General features: G+C 46.2%; 1 protein-coding gene across 1 annotated transcript; it reads left to right on the plus strand.

The window, feature by feature from the left end:
- The first annotated feature begins 200 nt into the window (after positions 1-200).
- On the plus strand, positions 201-23,733 carry BID (BH3 interacting domain death agonist). Its single transcript, XM_065651170.1, has 7 exons — positions 201-284; positions 13,895-14,011; positions 15,628-15,696; positions 17,938-18,142; positions 19,446-19,591; positions 21,283-21,486; positions 22,809-23,733. The coding sequence occupies exons 3-7, from the start codon at positions 15,688-15,690 to the stop codon at positions 22,818-22,820; spliced, it is 576 nt and encodes a 191-aa protein (XP_065507242.1). The 5' UTR covers positions 201-284; positions 13,895-14,011; positions 15,628-15,687; the 3' UTR covers positions 22,821-23,733.
- The last annotated feature ends 263 nt before the right edge of the window (positions 23,734-23,996 follow it).

The raw sequence follows: 23,996 nt of genomic DNA on the forward strand, positions 1-23,996 counted from the left end.
CCCCCCGCCCCTACGCCGTGCGGCGCTGCGGGGCGAGGGAGCAGCGCGCCGCCCCGCGCCCCCTCAGCGGGCCGTTACCCCGCCCGTTAGCCCGCGCGGCCGTTGGCCGCTGCCCCGCACCCACCCCCGCCCCTTGGCCTGCCGGGCGGTGCGTGCCGCGCTTTCCCGCCCGCCCCGGGGCAGGGGCGGGGCTTGGCGATGCCCAAAACCCGGGGCAGAGCAGGAAGCGCGGAGGTGCCGATCCCGCCGCACCGCGCTGCCGGGGCCCGCGCTCGGCTCAGTGAGTGAGTATCGCCCGCCTGGCGCCGGGAGCGGCTCGGCGGGGTCGCGGCGCTCCGGGGTGGGCTCCGCGGGGCCAGCGCTGCCGTTCGCGGCCGCTTCCTTTCCACTCCGTGAGGTAAAAAGAGGGATCTCGCCGCCACCCGCCCGCCCGAGCTTGGAGGAGGACGGGGCGGGAAGCCGGTGGAGTGAGCATCGCGGTGTCCCGCGGCGGTCTGGGCCCACCCCGATCCCCCCCGAGACCTGGATGCCGTACGTCCCCCGCCCTGGGAAGCGGTGCCGGCGGTAGTGGGGAGCCGGGCAGGTGTCGGGCCTGGCGCGGCGGGGCGGGCCCGCTGCTCCCGGGCGGTGGGGGATCCTGTGCCCGGCGGCACAGCCGCCTCGGGGAGCCCCAGCGCCTGGCTTACCGCCTTGTTTCTCGCAGCCCTTCAGTCTGCTTAGCTGAAGTAACCGCTCCGTGACCCCGCGGAGGGCTGCGTGGGGCTTCAGCTTTCTCTTACTGATCCCGCGGACTCTCCTGCCTCCCTGCAGTTCCTCCGTTTCCTTTTCGCCTGCCGACTCCGACCTTGCTCTGGAGCGGTTCGGCTATTTTTTCTTCTTCTTCTCTTATTTAGCTCCCTGCGCTCTCAGTGTTTGGCCAGCGCTGTCTCGGTGCGGGCTCCCTCCGGTCGCCGTCCCGCTTTCCCACCCGTGCTGTGGCCGAGCCTCCTGCTGGCCGATTTTCTGCTTCCCCCCGCCGAAATCAAGGCACTCTCTACCCCCTTTCCTCTGTTTCTGTTGCAGACCGTCCTCATTTTCACTCGTAAAGCATAAAAAGCCTCTCTCTTGGCTTTGTCGTGGGTAAAGTCCAACATCTCGCTCTTGGTGTGTGCTGAAAGTTTTCAGGCTGGAGGGACGTTTGCTCTGCAGGGGTGAGTAAGGAGTTAATCCTGTTGCAGCAGCTCCAGAGGGACCCGTGGGTGCCTCAGCTTTCCCTCGACAGAGGGATGTGGGAGCGGCAACTACAGCAAGACAGTGAGGCAAGAAGGGATTTCTAATAATAGTGATCTAACTTATTAGAAAACCTGGTGATTGATACAAATGGGCTGATTCAATGTGTGCTTTCCTCCAGTCTCCGTACCTTCCACAGAGCTGTAGGTGTCTGTGACTGCCTGTTCGAAGTGGCGAGTGCCTTGGCTGCCTCTTTGTTCCCTGCGAGCAGTGCTCGCATTCCTGTGACCCAACACACAATGTTCGGTTAGGGGTGACCGAAGGCTGGAGCAGGATGCTGAGTAGTGTGTGAAGTGGAAAGGAAGCGAGTGAGCAGGTCCTGTTCCCTAGAAAGGTGTTTCTCCTATGCGTGTGGTTGGGTGATGGTCTCTGTACCTTGGATTGACAGCAGTTTCGAAACTGGTGGGTTTGAGGAGGTTCTTGTCTTTTTTTAATCACAACACTTTATAGCTTTAATTAAAAATTAAGGTACAGGGCCTCAGAGTTACTTAAATCGTTGAAACCATAATCAACAAAGTCCATGTTTACTTCAGGAGAAGCTGGAGGTTCTTGATGCTTCCTGGGGGTATCTGTGCCAAGATCTTTTTGTAGGATATACTTTGTTCGTTATCTTTCAGAATGGTTAAAAAGTTTGGTGGAGGAATGAGCAAGGTGGTTCCCCAACAGGAAATTATATTTAAGGTTTTTGTTTTGGTTTGGTTTTTTTTGGTAAAGGACTTTTTGCAAAAGTCCAGTTGTGGGGAAGACTGGTGTTCTGCTGTTAACGTTTTGTCACTAATCAGACTGAAACTCTTTTTTTTTTTCACCTGCCTGTGGAAGAATAACATCTGAAAAGGTATTAATTAAAAAGAAGGGGGGTTTTTTGTGTGTGTTTTCTCTCTTGGCAACTTCTTTACCCTAACAAGCTTAACACTGTTGAGAGTCTTCCTTAGGGTAAAGCTTTGCAGCACCTAGTCTTTGTGATCTCTTCTGTGCCAATGGTGTTATACAAAAACAGTGGGGGAAATGCATTGTATGAAAAGAAGCATTCTAGCACTTTATTTGTTTGATTTTCTGCAACCTATCCCTTCCCATTTTCCTGCCTTCTCTTCTAGGGCTCTTGTCGCTTGTTACAAGTAATAATTTGGAAGGGATTAGGGATCAGCTGAGACAAAAAACTTGTGTAGGTGCTGAGTGTAACAGCTGATTGTAGATCTTCTGGATAGGCTGTCCTGTACTAAGAAAGGCTGGTGTAGAATTCCCCCTTCTTATTCGGCTGCTCCTTCTTTGCCTTTGGTGACATCTGCTGAATTTAGGAAGAAAAAAATCAGCCTGACTTTTTTTGGTTAAATGGCTTTGTTGGGTTCCTGCCCTCCCCATTTCTTACAGCCAGAGTAGGCCAGTTGGCACTCATTCAGCTGGGTTCTCACTATGCACCCTCAGCAGAACTCTGTGCTGCATTCCACCAGTGCTGCCTGTGCCAACCTGGGGTCTCTGCTCTTGGGAAATAGGTGTACCTGCACCCACCACCCCCACACTGTACCTTTGGATATTGTGGGGGCATTGTAAATGTGGTCAGTGTGGCTTTTGATTTCCATTAGCTCCCAAAACAGTAAGAGCTGTGATAAATAATTAAGGCAGGCTGCAGGGTGTGTGTATTCACTGAGCACTCACCCCGGGTCATTTTTGTGCCGTTTTGTTTCCGTATATTGTGTTTTTCCTGTGTAGCAGGATGATAGGAGCCATCCACACTCAGCAGGAGTCTGAGCAGCTGGCAGATCAAACATATTTTTTTTCTGTAATAGAATGAAAATATTTAATCTGCAGGCAGACAGATAAATCTAGTGACTGCCACCTTTGGAGATCTCCTTGGAGTGGCCTGGTGCTTAGAAGTTACTGCTTTCCTCGTGGCCCATTGAATGAAGAGCAGGGATGTAGTAACTGTTAACAAGTTTATATGCCCAGTGCAAAGCCTGCTGGTGTAACTGTGGAGGAAGAGCTGGGAGGTGTTGGCTCCTTGATAAAGCGGCTGCTGCATATGAACTAATGAGCAGTAGGGGGTAGGGGAATCAGCCTCGTAGATGGTTTTCTCTGCTGAAGCAAATTAAGTGCAGATTAGCAGGTTTCATTTCCACCAGTTAGCAGTTTCTCAGCTAATGAAAGAGCAGAATTTACCAGCAAATCTGATATTTCTTTGCAAAGTACCTTCCTCTGATTTTTTTTTTTTCTCTTAGCATGTTGTAGCTTTTTGTCTATGTCAGACTACAAAGTTTGAGGCTGGAATTACCTTCATATCTTGTGTGCTGTGCAAAGCCAAGTACATGCAAATATTTCTAATTAGGGAGTTGAACTCACAGCTTGCCCAAAGGTGCAAAACTCCTACTTTAAGTCTGGTCCCCTGTTAGTTTTGGGTGGCTAATCTTGGGGTTGGAGGGGGTTGCAGGGAGCTGGGTTGAGTTTTAATTAAAACTCATCAGTAGTGATTACAGAATGTGTATGGTAGGTCCCTTCCCCAGAGATTTTAAACATCTGATATATTTTTTTTCCTGACCCAGACCAGAGAAGAAGGATAGGGAAAGGAGGGGTAAAATGTAAAAAGAAACGTTGTGAGTCAGTGTCCAATCTTGTTCTTTGCTGTTGAAAGCAATCTGTTAAGTTTCTGTGATTGCCTTGATTTGTACCAGATGTCTGTAGTGAATGATGTCCTGACATCTTGCTGTTATCTCAACTATATTGGAAGTGAACCTTCTGTAGTGGAACCTCTGCAGTTACCAGTGGTGTGCATTAGGCACCTCCTTATACCTGGATGAGATGGCATGCGTTGCTTTGTGTATGATTTTTGAAGCAATTGCTCAAGTGTAAAGCATAGTGGAGTGTTGATTTCTCTTGTGCACCCTTCATCGCAACATCTGTTCTAAGAATCCTTCAGGCCCATCCCTTTCAGTAGCACCATGTCTTAGAGCATTGTTAGCACTGCCTTGGGCACTTAGTAACTTCTGTTCTTGATCCTGTCTGCTGGCTTTGCTATCTCTTTGCAGTGGTATGGCACTGCTTGGAGGTGACAGTGCTTCCTGGCCGTGGTGGGCTTTGGTTGGACTGTCTTTGCTGGTGAATGCAAAGAAAGGGCTGTACACCTCAATACATCCTCGGAATGCTGCTCTTTTGTCACCAGAGAGGACAGTGTTGTTGTGGCTTTAAACTCCTCCCACCCCAGTATTTTACTCACCACTTTTCTTTAAAATCTCAGAGCTTTTATTCAGCTTCACTGAAGGTATGAGCAAGGGAATCGGACAGTGTGCTCAGTCACTGCACACATGGGTGTTGAATTTTTAAGTGTCTGTGACCCTGCTATATTTCCTGATAAAATGCTGTGACCTTTGGTCAGTTTCTAGTATGCTATTGCTGTGGTTTATGGTGAATGGGCAATGCCCAGGTCTCTCTAATGTATTGGGCTATTTCTTTCATCTGCTTTAAAGGAGAAAATATGTTCCTTGGTCAGTGTAACCCCTGGTAGTTTGGTGTAATTGTCGTTACACCCTTACATTAACAGCCATACAAACCAAATCCACTTAGATCAGCTAGTTGCTGTATTTTGGTTTTATATTCACTTCCTCAGAGTCAATATTAATTTGTATTTCCTCTTAGGTTAAAACTGAAAGTGAACTAGTTTGCATTATTTCATGCAGAGTCATGTGTTTCCTCATGGTAAAATCAACACTTTTTCACTGTGCTTTTGGGCCTACAGCTAGAGAGCCTGGAGCAGTATTGCATGTCAGATGCATTCAGTGTGCTGAGGAATCTCTCTTGTGTAACTGCATGGGTTTGCCTGGGCAGTAGGAACCGTGTGCTCCGGGAGGCAAGTGTTCTGCAATTCTGCTGTCATGGTTTCCAGATGGCACCTGCTGTGTTTCCTTGAAAAAGAATATTTTCTTAGCTGTGTATTGTTATGTTAAAGGTGTTTAAAAGACACGATGCTTTTTTTTTTAATGCTGACAGTGTTTGAGGTGCTGCTGTCGAAAGGCTTTGATCAAGGCTATGAATTGCTGTATGGCTGTCTGGTTTGATGCACGGCTTCCTCTTTGAGGTTCTTGAGGACGTCTGGGCTCCTGCCTTAGGATCTTTCAAAATGATTTTTGTTTGGTGTGGTTTTTTTCCATTGGCTTCATCAATTTAATTATTGTGGCGGGAGTAGGAGGTTGTAATTGCAACACTATGGGAGAGAATTCTCCTAAGGGCCAGTACATTCAGTGTAATCAAAGGACCAGTGTTAGGCTTTCTTTCTGAGGGTTGTCTACCTGGCTGTCTGTACTGGTACGTGGCTGTTTCATAAAAGTAAGGAACATAAGAGATGTTTATAGCTACGATACACTTGATGTTTGGGAGTAAGGAAGCCCATTTAAAATTCATTTTCATGTCCTGGAAAAGCTGTTGAATATTGAGACAGGGTTGTGTGTGCCTTCAAAGCAAGTAAGCAGGCAGCTGTGAAGATTTGTCTTTGTACCCCTTCTTCCCTAAATGCTTTCTTTCCTTTATAGTGAATGTTCTGAGCATGATAAGGTGAACAGGCTCCACTAAAATTGGAGTACCAGCTGTAAAAATCCTCTTGAAAGTTAATTGTCCTGTGCACTCAGCTGTTGCTTGGCAGCTTTGAGTGCCATCCTGGCTGTTGTGTCACCATACTTGTTATAACTAAGCAGGGAGCCTTGATCAGTTTCTCCTATGAAGGTTCTTTGGCCATGTATTCTCAAATGAGCCATGCTGATCCTGTATTTGAACTTTCACATTGTGAGCATCTCTATAGCTTCTGCTTTTTTTCTTTCCGGAAAGCAGTGCAGATATTCCTGGTACTTACAAGTCTGGAAGAGGATTTCTTGTCTAGTCACATGGCCTGAAGGTAACCAAAGGCAAAGAGTGCTACTGTTAGTGGCCACTTGTGTCCATACAAACATTTTTTTGTTTCCTACTTTGCTTGCCTAACTTGCCAGTCAAGCGAAGGAAAGACAGGTTTACATTCCTCTTTACTTTTGGTATCAGCTGTGAAATGCATCTAAGTTGCAATATGAAGTGGCATTCCTGATTTTGACTGATGGATCATTTGTGCTCCTGCTGGCACATAACAGCAGTGCATGTGTTAAAACTAAAATAAGGAGAATGCTCTTGTCATCTAAGTGACACAACAGTTATTGTATCCAGTCCTGATTTCGGAGGTCTTTTGGTTGGCAGTTCTTGGCAGAGCCTGTCCAAGTGGCACCTGCATCTGTCAGAGGCACTGTTGCCATGTGATAAGAGAGACTGTCCTCCTCAACTGTAAAAGCATGCCAGAACACAAGTGTCCAGTGCTGGTGCCCTAGCACGGGCATCTTCTGAATCTGGAAGCAAGTCTTATATTTCTCTGACTTGACACTGTCACTTGCACAGCTGGAGTTTGTTCCAGTGCCTACCACTTATCAACATTACTGAGGAGCTTACTGCTCTCGGTCTGTCCTTCCTTTGTAATGCCAAAAGACTGGAACTGTGGTTCTGTAGTCTTTCCTGTTTTCCAGTCATTTCCAAGAGGGAAACAGTAAGAACAACTTGAATATACCCAGTGACATTATTGCAGGGTTGTGTTGCAGCTGTTGGGCTGATATAGTAGGACTTCTGCACATGAAGCTAACCTGGTAAAGACCAGCATCTTAACGAGGGTGATAATGCCTTTTCATTGGGGTTTGCTCTGCTTCCTCCTGCCAGGTCCTTAGGAAAGGTAGAAGCGTTTTCTTAACATTTATGAGGAGGTGAAATGCAGGGCAGGCTTACCTGACTGGAGTAGCCCAACACCAGAGGGGAAAAAACTAAGCTCAGTCCCAGATACAAAAAAACCACCTACATTGTGGCAGTCAAGATCTGAATCTTGCCCCTTCCTTATAGGTGTGGCCATGCCCAAAATACGGAGATGTGCAAATTGCATTTGGGCCCAGCTCTAGCCAGCTGAATCCAAATCCCAGCTCCAAGCTTTGGGGCGGTTGGAGCTGCAGGCTTTCTGCTGACTCATTTTCAGCCCAGCTCTATCTGTAGGCTGACTTCCAAAGAACACTGAACGGTTTTATCATGCTGCCTCCATCACTGATCTGATAAAGAAACCACAGTAATCAAAAGTTCCTGCCTACTTTTTTTTTTTTTAAAGAGAATTAGTAATATGGCAGTATTCCTTCTTACTCATTGATGTGCAGCATGGGGGCTGGGCAAGAGGGCATTTTGAGCCAAGTTAAAATGAAGGTTCATGAGGAAGTTGGATGTTTTTCTCCTTAAGAAGTCAAAGTACTGCCCTGATGACCAGAAGATTGCTGCAATTCATGTCGTCATGAAGAATAATGTGAAACAGCAACAGACCTTGGGAAGCTGAAATATATCTGACAAAAAGGCTAATTGAAACCTTCTTTTTGGAATTGTCTCTATTCAAGTTTTTCTTTCAAAAAGGAAAATAAAGCCCCCATCAAACAAACTGTGCACTGTATTTCCAAGTCAGAACACACAGTTGAGAGTACCTAGTGTCCAGGCTGAGATGTTCACTCTGTACTAAGGCAGCATAAAGAAGCAAAGGTAAAAATGCCCCAGCTAAGGAGGTAGTTGAACAAGCATCCATTGGTGTTGGGTCTTTGTGTTCCACTTAAAATTTCAGTGCCACTGAATACTGGAAGACAAATAATACACTGAAACTGTTAGGAGCAGCAAGAATTCAGCATGTTTCAGTGTATTTTTGCATCAAATGTGTTATGAGCATACTGCTATTCTGTCATTGCTGGAGTGATTGGTAGTGGCATTATTCACATCTTAGAGGAGGATGCAGTCTGAAGCTGAAAGGAAGAGAAACAAAAGCTGACAGCCTCAAGCAATCAGCAGTCATGCCTGAGAGTAGCAGGGAGAAGTGGATTTAAGCAGTTTAGTGGTTCCTGACAAACAGCATGTCTTTCCTAAAAGTGCAATAAATAAATCAGAAGTGACTGGGGGATGGGGTCTGTCTGGTGCTGGGCCACAGACTTGCTGGCATCTCAAAGTATTCTGCCCATGCTGTGTCAGTTTTGCCACTCGCAAAATGAGGCTGTTGATGTTGTATCTTCCCTTGGAGACAAATGCATGGAAAATGCCTGTAGTTTGGAAGCTGTGTTCCCTATGGTGGGGGAAAGTCCTAAGAAACTCCAAGCCAATAGCTTTGGTATTACCCAGATGGTCCCAAGCCATTGCCTTGTTTTCAAGGTAGTGCATGTACATGAATCCATAGGTGCACAAAAGGGCTTGTTTAGCCCGTCACTCACCTGGCTAATGCATTGCAATGTCTCTGTTCCACCATCACTCTACTTTTCTTTCCAAAGCCTGGAATCAAATCCTACTTTAGGAGGACAGTGGGCCTTAGATGAAGGAAAGTCTTGGTGCCTTCTAAGCACAGTTACAGGCTGGCATACCCTTTGCATGCTGAAGAGTGACGTGGACAGTTTTCTGTGGTTATGATAACTTCCTATTTATTCATGTCAGCACTGTGTTGCAGATCAACAAGTTATCTTCCCTTTTCCTGTCAGTGTTATCCTTCCAAAGTCTGAAGTGCATGTGCAGCTGCTGTGGGAGTAGTCAGGCTTCTTCTGTAGTTAGAGAAATAAGAAGAAAAGCTCTGGCATCTGCTGCTAGCTGGGCTGTTTATTTCCTGTTGGGTTTATGGGCTAGAAATTGAGTGTGGCAGGGTGATGGGGATTCTTTTAGGGACTTTGGGCTGTACTATATGGGATTTGCTTACACTGTCATGATGTGAGGTGCCATGGGCAGCAGTCTGGCGCAGCTTAGAATATCCTCAAATAATAACTTTGTAAGTCTGCGGCACTGTTTCTCTTCCTTACTTTCCAGTAATGGCTGGTTATATAAAGCAGTTGTGCCTGTGGCAAGTTTTCAGGAAGACAGTGAGATTAAATAATTATGACTTGACAAGTAGATTTAAAATGTCAGGTCACATCATTAAGTGCCTCAGTTTCCATACCTGTAGAACGATGTGTTATTTTTTAAAGAGGTCTGCAGCTCAACAATGAAGTGTTTACCTGCAAGACAGGTAAGAGCTGCTGAGTCCAAAACAAATAGGCAGTGTTTAATTTCTTCCAAAGATGATGTCATCCTGACTGCTAAAAATAGTTTCTGTCTTTTAGCTGCTAGGCAGAGAAAGCAGCACACAGGTTGGAAGTTGTTTTTCTTGATAGTGACTGATGCTTTATTGCAGTTTCTGCTTTGAAGACTTTAATTCACTCCTAACTCAAATGCAAGACTCAAAGATAAGTATCTTGACAACACACACAACAGGTCTATTGAGTGATAGTGTGTCTGTCCAGGTGTTTGTAGGGGACATGTCTCAGAATCTAGACAAGTTGTTAGAGTTAGTTCTACAGGCCTGTGGCTTTGCTGCTGGAAGGAGCATGTTTTCATAACCAGACACTGTCTGATACAGCTGAGAAGAGCAACTCACAGGCTGGGCAGTGAGGAGGGGTGAAGGATCTGAGGGAAAGCAATAGTAAGCACAAGTGTTTGTGTGGTGGGTTATTTTCTGAGCTGCCTTGAAGATGTAATGGAAGCGTGAAGAAGGGACGAAAGCTGATTCATAGGGTGTTTTAGCACTGTTGCTGTAGGGATTCTGGGACTTAGTCCTGTTTATGGCAGGCTTAAAAGGTATCAAGAGTTCCCTTTAACACAGGGGTGTTAAACTCATTTTCACCGGGGGCCACATCAGCCTTGCGGTTGACTTCAAAGGGCGAATGTAATTTTAAGGCTGTATAAATGTGATTACTCCTACTGAGTACTACTGGGGGCTACTACACTCCAGATGTGGCCCCTAGTGAAAATGAGTTGGACGCCCTTGCTCTAACAGATAACAATATGCAACCGGCTGACTCTTGCTCCCATGTGCGGTGCTGCTGGTGACATGCTTGGAGTGCCTGGAGGTACAGCAGAACCCCGCGCTGGTTTTAGAGTAGGTGAAACCTGCTTTGCAGCTGTACTGTTTCTATGTGTAGCTCCCCACCTGGGAAGATAAAATGTGTGCTTGCAGTGTTTGCTCTTCAAATATGTACTATGTGGCAATAGTATGGCAGGGAGGACCTACTTTGGTCTCTCTCTGGCACAACTGTGGCCAGTATTGACTCTTTTTCCTGAGATGGCATGGCACCACCAGCAAGGGCTGTGGGAGGAGGATGCTATACAGTGGATGATACTTTTCCCTTGGCTTAACCCTCCCAGAACTGCAAGAGGTAGTTTAGTGATACAGGAGGAGATGCAGGTGGAAGAAGAGCCATGGTGTGTAAATTGCCTTGTGGGTCCTGCTGCTCCCTCTTTTCCACCCTACAAACTTGTGGTGCCGTCACTCCTTAAAACCTGGGGTCAGAGAGGAGATTCCAGCCTTGCCTACTGTTGGCTATAGTGTTGCCACCCCTCATTGGTGGGCCACAGCTGGGAACAGCTGCTCTGCTGAGTTCCTTGTAAGATTTAAAGACTAATACAACTTGGGGATGAGAGGGAGAAACAGAAGATGGGACAGCAGACCTGAAGGACCTGTGTTGCTGGAGGAGGGCAGTATGTACCATCCCTTGGGATGTACACAGTCCTGTCTAAAGAGTTGTGATTTCCTCCAGGGAAGCTTTGGAGACTTTCTTTGGGGGAAGCGTCCACAGAATTCTGTATTGTAGAAACCGGCATGCGTGGGAGTGGAATGAGGTCTGTCTGTTGTTCTGCGCTGATAAGCGTCTGGCGAATGTGCTCCTCTGTCTGTAATTATATTTACTTAACAGTCCTGCATCCTAATGCAATGTTGAGTTGGAATGGACATGCCCCACATTGACTCTTTGGAGCTGATTTAAAGATCCTAAACTTGTATTTAAAATACCTGCTCCATTTTCTTTTTCTAAGGAAGGTGGAAAGAACTGATCCAAAAACCTGGTTGTAGTCTTGCCCGTTGAACACTTCAAGGTATCTCATCTAGCAGTTTCTGAAAGGCTGTTGTTAACAAATGAAGCTTGCTTGCCTAATGAGTGAATAGAAAGTGTGAAAAGGAATAAAGTATTAAAATTTAATTTAAAAAAAAAATCATATTCTGTAAAATTCATTTGAAGACTTTCAGCAGCCCTAAAGCAGCCTTAGCAAATGACTTAGTTTTAATCTGAATCCAGGTGGTGTTTGTAGCCTTTATCTCCATATTTTCTAATTTTTCCAACTAAAGATTCTTTTCACCAAATATAAGGTAACTTTTATCTACCAAAAAAATGTCTTAATCTGAATCTAAAACTCCAGGATTCTGAAGTCTTAATCATTAAAAACTTCAGGTGGCATCAGCATAATTACATTTGACTGTTTGGGGTTTGTGCTTTTGGTTTTTTTTGAGATTCCATTAATGAATTGGACTTCACAGGAGGAACTTTGTGATTATCCAAACCCCTTGCAATGATTCAAAGTAATTATCTAAAACTTGAGGTTTCTGGAATTACTAGTTAACTAAAAAAGAAAGAAAACTGGCTCTATATGGTGGTAGCAGGGAGCCACTTTGTGGTATGAGATAAATCTTTTTTTCCTGTTCTCAGGTGTGCTTTTGACCACCCAAGTTGAACTTTATTAGCTGAGGGCTGGAACCCCTCAGGGACTTTGACTGCCTGGGTGATGATTCTTTGATTCAGGGAAGAGTTCATTAAATGATCATCTTCAAGCTTCCTTATCTTGATTTTTTTTTTTTTTTTTTTAAATACCATATAAGTACTTTGTAGCATGGTGGTTCTTTTGGTTTTCTATGTGTCTGGGTTTTTTGTTTTGTTTTTGTATCTGTCTTATCTCTGTTCATGTGCAGAAGTGGAGAAACTTGCAATTTGCAACTGTTGGGGTGATTTTTTTTTTAATGTCTCTATATGCATTGACTTGCCCTGAGCAGTGTCTAACTTGACATGGAGCTGAGCTGATGCCAAGGGGAAGGCAAGAACCCCATATATTGTATATCTCTTCCTCCTGCCCACGCATTAACATCTGTGGGTGCAGCAGGTACCTTGGCAGGGCAGAGGCTGCTCAGTCCCTTTCTGTCTCCATTGAGACGCTTGTTCCAGGTGTTTTACCTGTGCAGGGCACCCAGTGCCCAGGGAGGACCATTGTGCCATAATCAGTGTGTAAGCTTCTGCCTCTTTCTGAAAAGCTTAAGTGCTTTCAAAATGCAGCTTGTGGGTCTGTAGAGCTATAGGCAGGCACCTTTCCTGCACATTTCCAGGAGTTAATGTGAGGAACATGCACACAGGCTCAAGTTCCTCTTACAGCTTCTAGTCAACATAGTAAACAAGTGTGGATGATGCACTTGCAGAGCCTTGTGCCAAGCTGCTATGCCCTGCCTTTCTGGGTCTAGCTGTATGGGCGTGCCCAGAATAGAGATGGATCTTTTTATTTTACTTGTATTTTCTGTTTTGGGAATGGAGCAGTGTACTGCTTTTCTTTCCTGGACTGGTCTGTGCCTCTTCTTTGAAAGCAGGGAGTGGGAAAAGACAACAGCGCATTTCTTTTTGGTTGCCTCTTTCATGAATGTTTGGACTGAACCAAAATTAGTTTCCTGGCAGTGTGGAACAGTGTGACAAAAAATGCAGGGAATCTGGGTTTTAAAGCCACATTCTGAGCTTTCCTTGGAAAGATGTGGCAGGTGGCAAACCCCCAAGGAAATGCCTTGGCTTCTATTCCATCCTCTTGCTGTAAGAAAGATTACTTGGGTTGATCTGCAGGCTGATGTTTTATTTAGCGTGTTTATTGCCATCTGACTCTGCTCAGCTTTCCCTGCAGAAATTCACTGGAATTCTTATCAATGAGAAAAAGGAGGTCATCCTAATGCAGTTTGCCTGGGTTTGAGTGGAACAGATTTTGCTGTAAAGTTTTTTGCGAGTGAGAAGTCTCTTCGGTGCTACCCAGCTAGTTTCACCAGCACATCTGGCTGCCAGTGTGCAACTCACAGCTGTTCTGGCTTGTGTTGTGTCACACTTTGGCCAGAACTGCAGCAGAACATCTGCCCCTCTGTATACGTAGTGTGATATGAATGGAGGATGGTGCAACTTCTTGCACCTTGAAAGACAGGGAGATTTGTTCAGCCTGTGCTTGTGTTACAAAGTCAGCTGGCTATTACCAGCCCAAATTAGCCAGCATGGGTTAATCTGAACAGCTGTAGAGTACTGCTGGGGTCCCACGTGAAGCTTTTGACATAGGCTGGAGCTGTGTGGGGATGGCAATACTGGTAGAGCCCAAGAAGGTTGCTGTGATGAATGTGAGTTTCAAGGCAAATGGGACATGGGTAGCAGAAGCTCAATACTACTTCAGGCTTCTTGTGGTCTAAGCCATGGTGGCTCAGGAAGTGACGTTTAACTCAGCAGGAGTTGGTATCAGAGGATACAACCTTGGTTGTGAGGTGAATTACTCTGAGTTGAAAATAAATGTTAGATATAAAAACAATATGTGCAAGTTGAGGCTTTGCCTAGCCTACAGAAATGCTGCTGATGTGGACAACTCCTGAAGAGTTTGCACAAAGACAAGGTCCTGCCACAGATGTAACACTAAATTCCCACTTTCCTCTTAATCTCATGGACTCAGTTGCAAATTCTCCAACCTGAATTAGCATCTCTCTCTCCTTCAGCAAAGTCAAGCCCAGGAGAAAGGGTCACCCTGACCTGTTCCAGAGCCCTATCAGGTTCCAAAGAAGAGGACAGAGAGGACTACATTCTCCTCAGCCAGCACACCCTTTAGGGTAGAGGTGAGTAACAGCAATAGGGATTTGAATGGAGCAGAGAAAAATGCCAAGCAAACGCTAAGCCTGCGTTCTAGGAAAGTATTAGTCTGATGTAACAACTAAATGAAAAAAAAAAAAAGAGCTCATGGTTAACAGGCTGTCTGTGGGCTGTTGTGTGTTCTAGACATATTTGAGATTGTATTTTGGTCATGGGGACTAAGAGCCTTGAAAAGTTGGGAAATTCACAGTCTCTGGAAATTATTACTGTGGTTTCCTTTGGAGTTTGAATTCATTTTTGCTTTCACTTCCTCCTTTTTTTTCCACCAGCACGTTTAAGTTATTTAAAACACAGTTGTGAGGGGTTGTCACTATGAAACAAGATCATTCACCACTAGCCCAGGTCTTTGGTTAGCAGGCCATCTGTTGGGGGTCCTTGGTGCTTTCACCCTGGTTTTGATCAGAAGGTAGGTGCAGCAGCCTGGTTATTGCCTTGGTGGGAAGGTAGTGCCCACTTTCTGCCAGGCCCTGCTCATCACAAGTTGAAGCCAGCTTGCACCAGAGACTTCTGTGTGCAGTTGTGGCACTGTTCCATCTAAGGCAGCAGATGCAGGGTTTACAGAGAGGATTCCTGTCTTCCCTGCCTTGGCATTTGCTTGTAGCTGTGTGTTATTGGCACCTGCTGTGCTGCTCTCACACCTCCCTTGCATTGGGACTTCCGGATGTGACTATTTGGGCTGCTGGTCTGACCCACCCATCTGGCTGGATGAGGAAGGAGCACTGTGTGCCTACCAGCTCCCCTTTCTTTGTGGGTGAGAGAGGCCACCCTCTCCACCACACTCTGCCCTCCTTGTGTACCTCTGGGAAAAGCCCTTGGGCACTGCCCAGCTGCAAGACAGGCTGAGGGCTGTCAGCCCTGAGCATGCACCTTGTGGGCAGAGGAGCTCATGACCTGGGTCCTGTTCTCTCCCATCTTCCAATCAGGCCTCCCTGGAGGTCTAGCGGAGTCGTGCTCATGTAACTAGAAGTCTTTGCTTGTTCCAGCCTTCTCCATCCCTAGATATTTGTTGGCAAAGTACTGAAATAAGCCTGAGTACGCACATGTATCTCTGCATAGGGGAAGCAGGAGGGAGGTGCACTTGGAAGTCCTGCAGATATGTTGCAATGTCAGCTGGGTGTTTCACCGCAGAAAATGCTGCTGTGTGCGCAGATCTGAGCAGCTGACCTGCCCTCAGTATGTGCTCAGGAACTCCTCTGTGATAACACTGCTTTCCATTCCAGCTTCTGGCACTATCCATGGCACTGTCCCTCTGTGCCCCAGCACCACCTCTTGGCTTTAAAGCCCCATTAGTAGGTTGTGTTGCTCTGCTGTCTTCCACATATCTGGAAGGGAGGAGTTTCGTGCCCCTCATTCACATGAATAGGGCCCTTCTTGCTGGGAGAGTTGTGGTTTTCTCAGCCTTTTTGTATGACAACCAGTGTGTGATGGATGAGCAGCACTCTCCAGAAACATGGATAAGCATCACTAAGCATCATTTTTTTATGAAATGTGGCCAGACCCATGAGCACTGCTGCAAGTTGTGGGTTTATGGGAAGTTTTTTTCCTTTCACCTTTTTTTTTTTTTCCCCTCACTCTTTTGCAGGGCAAGGACTTCTGGTGCGAAGCAGAGGGAGACAAGAGCTGCTGTGTCTCTGAATCCATCATGGAACAGGTTAGTTTCAAACATGACTGAAGTCAGTGGTTCATAGTGATCAGTGGTTCTTTTGTGCTCTTGTTCCTAGATACCCCAGAGGGGATGAGCCTCAAAAAGTGCTGACTCGTGTCCTCCTTATCTTCCTCAGAGTCCCTGCAGGGACCCTGATGCTGCTCATCTCCACTATGAACAGAGACAAAAAATAGAAGGAACCACTTTGTTTGCAGTGTGACACTCTCTATAAACTGCAGGCTGGAGATGTAGCTATTTAAGAGGCTACCATCTCTATTGATTAAACTACAAACTACTAAAACTAATAAATTAATGGACACACCACTGTGATAATTTTTTGCGTTGTTTTGTGCAACATTAATCACAACTACTAAGCTACTATTTATCATGCCTATATCTTATTTAATTACATTGAACCGCTATTGAAATGTTTCTCTTCCTCCTTGCCCCACCTAGTGTTAGGGTACAGTTATAACCCTCCTTGTTTTGCCTCTCCACATGCCTTTTGAATATAAACCTGATGACTAGTCCAGTGGGTTTTTGTTGGATGGGATCACTACTGGTGTCCCAGTGAGCTTGGGTCACCAGGTGAGCTCTACTGCTGTCTGTAAACATCCATGCTCAGGTCACGGAAGATGTGCTTTCTGTTGATCTTTGTTCATATACCTCATTTTCCATTTGTTTCCATTTCTGAATTCTCCTTTTTGTTGTATTTGTTTCTCGCTTTCTCTGCCCAGTCTTCTCTCAAGTAAAAAACCCATCCTTAATTACTTTTTCTGCATTTGCCCAAATTTTGTTACTGTTGTTTAGGCAATATGGGTCCTGTGTCATATTACTGATATGGTTATGTCTCTTGGTCTCTTCTCCCAAGTAACAAGTGATAGGACAAGAGGAAATGGCCTCAAGTTGTGCCAGGGAGGTTTAGATTGGATATTAGGAAAACATTATTCATGGAAAGGGTCATCAGGTGTTGGATCAGGCTGCCCAGGGAAGTGGTGGAGTCACCATCGCTGGAGAGGTTTAAAAGATGTATAGATGAGGTTCTTGGGGACATGGTTTAGTGCCAGACTTAGGTTATGGTTGCACTTGATGATCCTGAGGGTCTCTTCCAACAGAAATGATTCTATGATTCTGTATAGGTGACCTTACAAGGTTCCACTCACCAAAAGGTACCTGAAACTTCCTTTCAGTTATCAGATTCATCCTGGCTGCATATTTATTTCCCAACACAGTTGGCAAGACAAACCATGCTACTTCAGCCTTGATTCTTCTCCCTGGTTACAGTTAAGTCTAAGCATTTTCTTATCTTATAGGCAGACAGTCTGCAAACCAGAATAAGGATTTTTTTTTCACTTTTATTTCTGTGCTTGCACAACATCCTGCTCTCTTAGCTGCTTAACTAAAATTATTGGACAGTCTCCTGGTTTTCTACAGAGGCCTTAGTTGGTTATGAGGCTCAATGTTCCAGTGGGACCTCTTGCTCATACCGATCTGCCTGCCTCATGGACTTCCTCAACCCAACTAATTAGGGCGCTTTGTGCTGCTGTGCTTGAAGGGGCAGGGTGTGCAGCGGTGGGGGTGGCATGTGCCTGTTCACTGGGAGTCCATCTACCAGTATAGGTGACACCAGGCACCAATGATCTGCCATCTCACTGCCACTAATCTTGTGAGTAGATGCTTGGCACTCTAGAGGGAGCTGAACAGCTTCATTAAGCTAGTTGAGATCCCTTCAAAGAGGGTGAAGAAACGTGAACCCTGGGGCTTTTTGCAGGCTTATGCTGTTATCTCTGTTTCCCACCTTGTTACTGCTATGCTCTGATCACATTTAAAGGGGGAGCTTCTGGCTTTGTTATGCACAGGAAGTAGAATGCCCAGTTCCCAAATACAGGGGTAAAAACCTTCCAAAACCAGATGTCTGCATAGGGGGAACTGGGTGGTTTGTGCTGCATACACATCTCTTTGAAAAGAGGAGCTCTGATCAGGGTGATCAGAAGGTCAGCTGATGTTTCCACCACTGGTTTGTAAGAACAGAGCCATCTGTCATTCACTGTCAGACAGTTCTTTGTGTACACACATTGGGAGTTACTGTGCATTTGCTGAATTCTTGTGGATTCCCTGGCTAATGCTGTTCAGGATGCCCGAATGAAAATGTGTTCAGGGTTGGAAAGCAGCATATGTGTAGACCTTTTGAGTGGGACTTGTCCTAGGCATGGGCTTCATGTGATTTTTTTTTTTCTTATGTTTAAGGTCAATGGATCTGTCCAGATGGAGAGTGTGCTGCTGTACAGCTTCCTGGACGTATCCCCTGACTGCACGTTCAGAGAGCAACTGCATTCCCTGCAAAGCCAGGGAATTGTGCCTGTCCAGCAAGGCAAGTACTGCTACGATGATGACATGGAACTTCAGACTGATGGCAATAGGAGCGGCCACTTGCTGCAGAACGGTGAGCCAGGTGAGTGCTCTTTTCTCCATCCTACATGCCCCTCTGAAGGTGGTGTTTTTCTTTTCCTGTCTTTGCTGCTGGTCTGTTTCAGAGGAGTAATGTTTTCTCCATTGAGAAACTTTGCAGTATGGCTGGTGGTGGTGCTGGTTGGGATTTTAATTCTTAGTATAAGACAACTAGTGCTTAGCACTTTATCTCCCCGTGGATTTGTAGAGCACCCCTCACCCTGGGATTTTGTCTGCAGTAAATCACACAAGGGCCACAGAGCTGGTATGAATGATTGCTGTCCTCAAGGAGTGTGACATTAAGCAGTTAAGTTAGGCCTCACACTGTTCCTTGGGGAGCACCAGTACTTGGGCTAGGATTTTGGAACAACTCTTGTTCTGGTACTGAGCAAATCCCTTTCTGCTCTACAAGTGTGATAGAAACTGTTCCTCCTCCAGTGGTCTCTGGTACCATTACTGCTTCACCAGCCATCTGCAGGATGGCCATTGCCCCTTGCCCAGGATGTGTCAGCTGGCACACTGACATCAACCCTAAGTGGGGTGAGGAGGAACCACTACAGTAAATAGCATTCCCTCATACAAATCTGTGTAGGTCTTGTGGCCTGAGTGATATTGGGAAGCTTTGCCAAAAGGAGATAGGACCAAGAGGTAATGGCTTTTAAACTGAGGGATGATAGATTCAGACTAGATATAAGGAAGAAATTTTTTACAATGAGGGTGATGAAACCCTGGTACAGGTTGCCCAGCGAGGTGGTAGATGCCCCATCCCTGGAGATATTCAAGGTTAGGTTGGATGAGGCTCTGAGCAACCTGATCTAGTTGAAGATGTCCCTGCTCATGGCAGGGGGTTGGACTAGATGACCTTTAAAAGTCCCTTCTAGCCCAAACTATTCTATGATTCAATGAGATGCTCTATTTTAGATTCTGCTTAAGAGACCAGTCCTGACAATTGTCAAAAAAAAAATCATGTGCACTCTCACTTCTCCTCTCAAGGCAGGGTGGTGGCTGTAGCTATCCTGTACGAATTTTGATTGCAGATGTTCTGACCTCCCCTGTAGTATTTTTTGGACAGGGTGAGGCTGCAGTTTAGGTAAACTACAGATAAAAACCTGTTTGCACACTGTCTGGTAAATGAGTTAAGTGCACAAAAGAGAGTTTCAGTGCATAAAGCTGTCACTAATGCACTATGATTGGGGGTGGAGTAGGGAGGAGGCTGGTAATAGAGATGGGCAGAATGCTCTGGGTCACCTTACCTGCACTGAACTGACTACAACCTGCGAATTAAATCCTCCTGTGTGTGTTGGCAGTGTTTGAACCTCAGGTAGATGAAGAAGTTGTCCGGCTCATTGCTGCTCAGCTCGCTGAGATTGGAGACCGGTTTGATAAAGAAATCAAAACAAGACTAGTAAATGATCTAGTACAGCAGTTTCTGAATGAGAATCTGCCTGGAGAGGTGAGTGAAAAGCAACCTGACTAGCTGTTCCCCTTTTAAATGTTGGGTATCCTTCCTGCTGTGGCTTGGAAGCAGCAGGCTTGCAATATCTGTATCTTTGCTAGTTTGATGCATTAATTATTACAATCTTAAAACTCAGCCCTAACACTTACCTTCAAAGAGTTATGAGAGGTGATGCTGTATTCTGTGGCAGCCATTGCTCTGCAAATTGGGTTCCTTGGGCTCATCTCCTTTCTGCAGATTGTGAAATTGAGGTAGCTGTGGAGATGGACTGACTTTCAGAGGCACTTTGTCCTCTTTTTGTTAGCCCAATGGCTTACCTTTGAAAATCAACTGTCTGGTTAAGGCTTAGTATTTGTCCTTAAGATCTTTGGACTTCAGTGCTGAGTTCCGTATGTCTGCTGCTCATCATGAGGGTAAAAATTGAGCAGTGCTAGTGCCACAAGCTTGACTTGCACTTGTTACTGAACACTGAAGAGACAGCAAGAAGTGAGACCCTTTTCTAGTGCCATAACTGTTCAGCTGGTAGCCTGTTGGTGTTGGGAGTATCGGTGTGTTTTGGTCTGGATGGTTGACCTGTTGAAAGTCGCTCTAGGTGGCATCTCCACTTCTTTGATGCAGTCACTCTCCCACCAATAATGTGATGTAGTCCCTGGCCCAGTACCTTATGTGTCTCATTACTTTGCAAGGAAGTAGAATTTAAAGTCCCTTGCATTAGACATCCCTCTGTTTTCTTTTTAAGGCTTGGATCCACACCTGGATCAAGAGCCACAGTTTGCTTCCACAGAGCCTTTTTAGCATCTTCAGGATAACTGTGGCTTTCTTTCTTGATTTCTCTGCTTGTGATGAAGTTTCCAATGCTCTACAAGCTAATGCTGTCTTTGAACTGAGGGTCCAGTTTCTTGCTGAAAAGGCTGGATTTAATGACTTTTTGTGGTGTGGGTTTTGTCTACTAAGCTTTGTCATCTGCACAGACTGATTCCAGTCTGACCATTCCCTGCTCCTGCTGTCTTGTTCTCCTCCCAGTTAAGTTTCAGGCCTTCAAATTTACTGCCTAACCTTTCAACCTTCAATAAGGCTGAGACAAACCTAACTTCTGACCAACGGGACCTTGCTTTTCACATTAGTAGTGTACCTTTGTGTGTGTGTGTATGCACACTGTCCCTCTTGGGAAACTGATCTTCTACTGATCTTGGGAGCAAGGCAGTGTTTATTCCACGCTTGGACACCTTCTTTAGCTTCTGCCCATCTGAAGGCTTTTCTCTGAAACTCACTTTGCCTTTTTGCCAGTTCCCACTGAAGCTTGCACCCCTGATCTTCACTGTGTTTAAGGTGGCTTGCCCTTTTCTGGGAGACCCAGGGTTCCTGTGCCATTTCAGGACTTAGCAGGCTAGGTGCAAACTCTGGGGAGGACGGGGACTGTTGTACCCTGAGTGTGTAAGGTGCTACCTAAATTTTCCAGGGGTATGTATTGTCTCCCTCTCTTGTCTTGGGTGAGCAGCTGAGCTCAGAGAACAGCCATCTTTATTGCCATCCAGGGTGTGTAACAGGCAGGCTGCTGTGCCAGGAAGGAAGAGGAGCAGCATTCTGTGAGGTGTTTGAACAAGCATGTCTGCTACCCACAGAGCGCTGGCAGGCTCTATTGAGACCCTTTTTTGTTGCACTGAGATATTTGTTTGTCTTCCGTACAGGAGATAACCCGGCGCATGTCAGAGGCAGTGGAAGGGCTTGTGCGTGCCATCCCCCCAGACATGGAACAGGAGAAGGCTACATTGGTGCTAGCAATGGTCTTAACTAAAAAAATTCTGAATACAATGCCTTCCCTTCTACCACGTGTCTTCAGGACCACTGTGAACTACATCAACCAGCAGCTCCACAACTACATTGTCAGAATGGTGAGTGCTGTCAAACAGCTTGGTACAAGTCATAGCCAGGCTCTTAGCTGGCCGAAGTTATTCCTGGAGGGGTGGCCTAGCTCTGAGCTGCCTGTGGCTGCTGGTTTCCCTGTAGTGCTCTGGAGGTTTGACCAGAAGGGAATGCCAGTCCCTGTGGAGTTCTGAAGCTTGATGTGCTGAGAGAGGGAGGCTTGAGGGGGAGATGTGACAGCTTCTGCTTGCCCTACTCTCACAGAAGCCAGTGAACAGAGCGCATTATTCTGTAGGGCAGAGAAAGAAGTGATTGCTCCTCTCCGCCCTGCAGTCTTTTTGGAGAGCTGTGCTGGTAAGACTAGGGTTAATCATGCCCTTGGAGAAGAAAAGCCTGACCTGAACTCTGGCTGTATTTCCCAGATGTCTTGGGCCTGAGGTGTCTGCTTTTGTCTGCCTAGGCTCCTCAGAGCTTGGCAGAACTGGACGAAGAAAGGAATTGCCCCTGAGAAATGGCACCAGCAGAGGAGCTATGAGAATCACAGAATGAGAAATAGTCAGATAGGAAATGGCAGCTCTGTTCTTGTTCTCTGTTGGAGCTGGAGCAGAGGTGGGGAGACTAAACAGCCAGCAGTCAAGCTGGGGAGAGGCTGGGGCCTTTGGCCGCAGGAACTAACCTGTCAGGGGAGGGGTGAGGAAGAAATCCCCTCTGTGGGTGTGTGCACACACAGACACAAGCACATGTATGCTAAGACTAAGTACTTATTAGGAATGAGATTTGAGAGCGGTCAGGGATGTGATCCTGCTGCCCTGTGGAACAAGTGGCAGCCCAGCTGTGGGGTGCTGCCAGTCTGTGGGACACCCCTGTGCTGCAGCCTTGCCATCGGCAACAACCTGCAGAGGAGCCCATCTTGCCCTGTGTCACCAGCTGAGGCAGCCACCTTGCACAGCACCCCTGTTCCTTGCTGGGCAGCAAGGCACCATGTCACTGGGCAGCATGACTAAGCCCAGCTTAGCACGGAAACCGGTCCCTAGTGTGAGAGACACAGGCGCTTTGCTGCATGCAGCACTGCTGCAAGGTGCAGGGAGGGTGGGCAAAGGGCTGCTGGCTGGCTGCCCACCTGTGTCGTAGCATTAGGGGGGGGATAGAGCTGTTCCCCCGGGGACAGAAAGAGGGGGTGCTGAGGGGAGATGGCAGATGTGCAGCACAGCAGGTGGCAGTCACAGCACAGTCGGTGGCGCTGGGGACGTGCAGTGGCTGCTGCCATTGTTTGTGCTCCTGGGGCAGGGGGTGGGCAGGCACGGGGACAGCTCTGCTGCTGCTAACACTGGTTCTGTTTCTCTCCCTCCAGCTGCATGGGTGAGCCCTCCAGCCCTCCCTCTGGAGAATGTGAAATCCTGGAGACTTTTTTTTTTTTTTTACTTTTCTCAATGTATGCAAATCACTTTTTTCTGCTTTTAACTTCTGAGATACAGCTGTGAAAGGGAAGGCAGAGCTTCGTAGATAGGCTTCTGTAGACTAGCATAGCAATGAAAGTAGTGCGAGCTATGTGCCAGCTCTGCCAGTGCCTGTAAGGAGTAGTGCCTGCATGCTCCCATTTTACAAATTTTTTTCTGTTGTGTGTTTTTTGTGGTTGTTTTCCTCCCTTTAAGGAACAGACTGTGCCCTCTCAGTATTTTTCTTTTTTCTAATCAGCTGTAGCATTTTGCTTGCTATTGTCTTCCCAGTGCTGCAGCTGAGCCATGCTGGGGGGTGTTCCCAGGAAGGCTTCAGGCCGGAGAATGGCTGGTGGATCAGCACAGATCACCAAGGGGTTGAGGAGGGAAAAATCGGTTGTATTTTAGAGGGAAGCTGGCAGCAAGAGGAACCAACCCTAAAGCAGCCAGGGGTGTTTTGCCCCAGAAGACTAAAGTAAAGATGCTTCAGTATCAATTGCTATAAACCTCTGCTTGCTTGAAAAATAAAATTGAATGAGAAACTCCTAAAGAAAAAGCACAAGAGTAGGTACAGGGCTAATTCTTTCAGGGAATGTAACCTGGATATGCTTGAGGAAAAGTGTGTAGGCTTTTAGAATATCTTGCTATAAAGAGAAAGGAGGTATCAGCTTTGGATCAGGAAGACTACTCAGCATCTCTTAGAATATTGCAGTCACATCTCAGGTTCAACAAGCTTGAACTCAGGTGGTTTGATACATACCTGTAATCACATACAAGGTGGCAAAGCTTCACCTGTGATCCAGCTGCCTCAGAAGTTTTGAAATGATGTAAATATTTTGTGGAGGTTTTTTTTTAACTTAAATAAAATTGTCAGTTCTCATGGCAATACAGCTCTTAATTTCAGTTTCCACTGGGATTTTGTTGTTGTGTTATCAGTTTTTTTGGTGCAAGTTCTTATGGCATTCCTTTAATTCACTGCTGCTTATGATGCAGCAGCAATAGGGATAAACATAAGCAAATCTTGCTCATGTAAAACCACTTTTTTTTTTTTGGGTCTGCACTGAGGGGGTGGGAGGGAGAAGCACAGAAGTAGTCTACACATT

Source organism: Caloenas nicobarica, chromosome 1 (genome assembly GCF_036013445.1).
Source record: "Caloenas nicobarica isolate bCalNic1 chromosome 1, bCalNic1.hap1, whole genome shotgun sequence".
NCBI classification, from domain to species: domain Eukaryota; kingdom Metazoa; phylum Chordata; class Aves; order Columbiformes; family Columbidae; genus Caloenas; species Caloenas nicobarica.